The following is a 4155-nucleotide window of genomic DNA, read 5'->3' as shown; positions in this document are numbered from 1 at the left end:
AAAAAAAAAAGCAATGGACTGGTAAACATGACTTCCCATCCTCCAACACAAAACATTTCCCAATCAAATAGAGTTGCATAGGAAGAGAGGATGGGGATAAAGTACTGCTGAGAACCTGGAACACTAGCATTTCCCAGCTTCAGCTTTTCCACTCAACTTTGTGACCTTAGTAATGCTGTTTGTCTGCTCATTCATTTTCTGAAGCATCAGAGCTGGAAACTCTAATTCTATACGTATCTGAAGTCTGAGTGATAGGGTGAAAACAAATAATAATCCTGACAGAAAATGGAAAATACACTGCTGGGAGGCTGCAATCTCATCTGTGTAAAGACAAGAAGCTCCAAGTCTCACAGTGTCCCAGCTGTACATGCAGAAAAAGAATAGAATCTTCAGAAATTCAGCAGTTGAGAAATCCCTGCTGAACATGTAGAAACATACAGTTTTATCACATTTTAATCAATGTCAGAAAAAAAAAAAGTAGAACAAATACACTTGATGTGAACATGGAGGATCATATTTCTAATCTTTTAATAGGACAAAAATTTTTAGGAAGGGCTGCTGCCTGACACTTAGATCATCTAAAGTAGTCGCATAGATGCAAAATACAGAAGAAAGAGAGCGCCATCTTCTGTTGCCCCACACAGGTCATAGCAAAGGACAGCATCTTACAGTTTGACCAGTTTTTCATCTCCTAAAGGACAGACAGGATTTTTCAGTACTCCATATGACAAAAGCATTATTCACTCTTCCCTTTGCTACTCCACATTCTATAAATCCTAACTAATCTCACTGCTGCTTGACACATTTCTCTGTTAAGGATATACACAGCAAAACAGGAACAAGACAACTGCACTGCACTGCAGGCTGAAAGTCTACAGCTAGATCAAAGGCAGAAATGAATTTCAAATTCTGTTCATGGAGCCAGAAGATACTGTCTAATTTTGAAAGCCTCAATATAACTTATGTTCCTTACACTACAGTTTTATATGCTACTCTGCCAATATCCAGATTTTTTTCTTTCTACTATATACCTCACCTTTGAGCGAAATGTTGGGTGGACAAAATATAATGCCTTCAAATTCCTCTTGTACCTGGTTTAAAAAAAGAAAAACAGCTCTTTAAAAGTGACTTCTAATTATGTTCACCGAGACAGCAACTGTCAAAACATAGACCATTTTGCTTAAGTGCCTGTGCTGTCATTTTAAAAAGCTAGATCTTGTATAAGCAAGGGCACATACTAGGACCAAAGAGAAAAAACAGAATTATAGTTTTTATTATCATAGCCTGTAATCTTTTATGTGGACAGTGAAAGTTACGGGCAACTATGACTGACAATGTTACCCAGGCCTCTTCCTTCACAACTAGAAACATACTTCTAACGATGTCAGGCTCCAAAAGCTCCACTTCTGGAGAGACAATAAACCCCATACGTTTATTTCTGTAACAGCTACAGACAGGAGATGGCAGAGAACAGAGCTTCTTGATTTCAAATATAGTTCTGAGCTGAAAAGTTTAAATATTCCTTCTTATTGCTCTCGTTACTTAGATCTTTGCCCCAGCACAACAACTAAATGGGAAAACAGATAAAAGGAATGACAAACATTTGCACAGAACAGAGGGGTTATTCTCATATTGACACTTACTTGGCATCAACAATATCATAGAGTTTCTTCAAGAAATTAGAATCTAGTTGATTGTAATCATTTGTGAGCGTATGGAAATATACTAGGACATATTCCTTAACTGCAATATGATCCATGACGTGGATGAAATACAGAAGAGCCTGAGATGGAAAAAAAAAAAAAGATGGAATTTATTTCTTTGCAAATAATTCCTTCACAGTTGCACTATATTTTTACATGCTTCTTCTAATTCATTCACAGATCAGAAGTTATGAAACTGCATGGCGTTCTGTTTGAGCTACAAAAGCAAGGTGAATATTCCAAATCTTTAACTTGACCGCAGTCATTTGAATGTCTTTTTTTAGTCTACCTGACTTCACAGATGGAGATCAATTCCTGCTGTTTTCATGAAAAACTATTTTGACCTGTTACATTTAACTTTGTGTTTTCCAGTTACAGAAGCAAGGCGAGTCTCTTTGAGAAGAAAAAAATGAGTTCATGGAAGGCATGTTTCTCTGAACACAGTCCAGTTCCTTCTCCAGAAAAGCCATCCCAAAATACACAAAATTATATAGAGGAATAAGTTTTGATCTGTTTAGGTAAATATTTTTTAGTTACTTTTAGGGGTAAGCACTGATCTACACTCTTTCTAGTGACCAGCAAAAGAATCCTAGGGAATGACATGAACCTGCAGTGGGGAAGTTCAAGCTGGATGTCAGGAAAAGGTTCTTCACCAGGAAAGCGGTCAAACATAGTTACAGGCTCCCTAGGGAAGTAAGGTGGTCATGGCACTGAGCTTGCCAGAATTCAAGAAGCCTCTGGATGATGCTCTCAGATGTAGGTCTGATTTTTAGGTAGTCCTGTATGGAGCCAGGAGGTGGACTTGATAATCCTTCTGGGTCCCTTCCAACTTGGAGCATTCTATGATTCATTTAAGCCATCTGCAGATAACACTTCTAGTATTAACTCCAAGTTACTCTTTATAATCTGATTCTCAAATTCTGAACATTCGCATTCAACCTACACAACTTCAGTTTTACAAAGCCTTACTTTTTCCATGTCTATCAACGTTACAGGGATATTTCTTCCAACAACTACCATCACTGTGCGACCGCAGTTATCCACACCTACAAGAAAAAAATAACATGATGAAACATCTCCCAGCCATGTCAGATTCCTTTTTTAAACCAGGAAAACACAAGTCAGAATTTTCACAATGCATCTGGTTTCTATCTCAGAAATCAGAGGAAGTATGCTAGAGTTACTTCTCACTATGCCAGTATCTATGCTGGTCTAGAAAAGGCAGTTGCATTATATCCTAGAAACTTAAGTATCAAGGAATATAATTTTACATCAGTTGTGCACATGACATTTACCTAAGTCAAGAAATATCAACCCAAAACATGCCTTGTCTAAGATAAAATAATTAAAAATTAAACAAAGCAAAAGGTATCGCACAGCCTTGGTATTTGTATAAAGATGATGGTAAGCATCTGGAGTTTCAGGAGGCAAAAGTTCTGAGTAGACTTTCTCTGCAGAGTCACTGACTATGTAGACACAACTATGATTTTAAAAGCTTGACTACTTGCTTCTTTCTGTCATGAAGCAAAGCAGTAATAAGCCACTAGGATCAGCAAGTTTCACTTCCAAATGTGACACCACCTAAAGAAAAAGAATGAGAAGGTACTTCTGCTTCCCATGCTGCAAGGACCTAGCAGCTAATACTTTCCACCAAAATCATCAGGATGTTCATTCTCTCCCTAACTTCCATATCTACTAACCTCAAAGTTATAAGATATATTTCTCAGTTTACTATGCCACTAGTGCTGTAAGGAGGATGCAGGGAAGAGCGACTCAAATCCAAACTGAGGGAGAAGGAACAAGACTCTTTCTTCAGAGAAACTGCATCAAAAGCTGCTTTGGTTACTGTTTATTCTCTGCGTTCATCACTAGAAAGCCACATTCATTTACTTGCAAGAAAGTGGGTTATTCAGACTAGACAATGAATTACCTCACATAGAGCATCTTATAAATTGGCTTAATCTAATGGTACTTATTACATCAAAAACTGCTAGCAAGAAAGCATAACTGCAACACTATAATTGTTGCTGAACTAGCCACAGAACATTACTTTTTTTTGTTGTTCTTCAAATTCCCATTCCCATTGAGTTCATTCTTCCTTTCAGAATGTTACTGGTTACATTCTGCAGATAAATTTAGAATATGCAAGTATCCTCACCCTGTTAAAGAGAAGCTCTCTGGGAGTTTACCACACTGAGTTCTAAAGTCAATTAAGAGAGAACACCTGCTTTACTACAGAGGCACTGGCCTAGCTCTATGATACTATATGTTGTACTCATACAGAAAATGTTACATTTTTATTTTGTATTTTTATTCTATGGCAATATACATTAGTCATCAGTACCCTGAATTTACCTGTCTGGTACAAGGCTTTAAGGGAAGCAATGTCAGAGAGGTCTTCAGCTCTTGCTTGACACAGCCAACGATTGTAACTAGGGAAAAAAAGAAAAAG

At 37.4% G+C, this 4155-nt stretch overlaps 1 protein-coding gene across 3 annotated transcripts in view; it reads right to left on the bottom strand.

The window, feature by feature from the left end:
• GDAP2 (ganglioside induced differentiation associated protein 2) overlaps positions 1-4155 on the bottom strand; it is a 22334-nt gene that overhangs the window by 3590 nt on the left and 14589 nt on the right. For 2 of the 3 annotated variants that reach the window (XM_010718726.3, XM_010718734.2), the window contains exons 9-12: positions 4059-4135; positions 2673-2749; positions 1644-1783; positions 1037-1091 (exon numbers count right to left, since the gene is read on the bottom strand). In XM_010718726.3, coding sequence (XP_010717028.1) covers positions 1037-1091; positions 1644-1783; positions 2673-2749; positions 4059-4135 — 349 coding nt within the window. The remainder of the gene's footprint in view (positions 1-1036; positions 1092-1643; positions 1784-2672; positions 2750-4058; positions 4136-4155) is intronic. The other variant, XM_010718742.3, reaches the window with a different exon arrangement.

The sequence above is a fragment of the Meleagris gallopavo genome, chromosome 1 (assembly GCF_000146605.3).
Source record: "Meleagris gallopavo isolate NT-WF06-2002-E0010 breed Aviagen turkey brand Nicholas breeding stock chromosome 1, Turkey_5.1, whole genome shotgun sequence".
NCBI lineage: Eukaryota > Metazoa > Chordata > Aves > Galliformes > Phasianidae > Meleagris > Meleagris gallopavo.
This window is presented reverse-complemented; position numbering and strand designations above follow the sequence as displayed.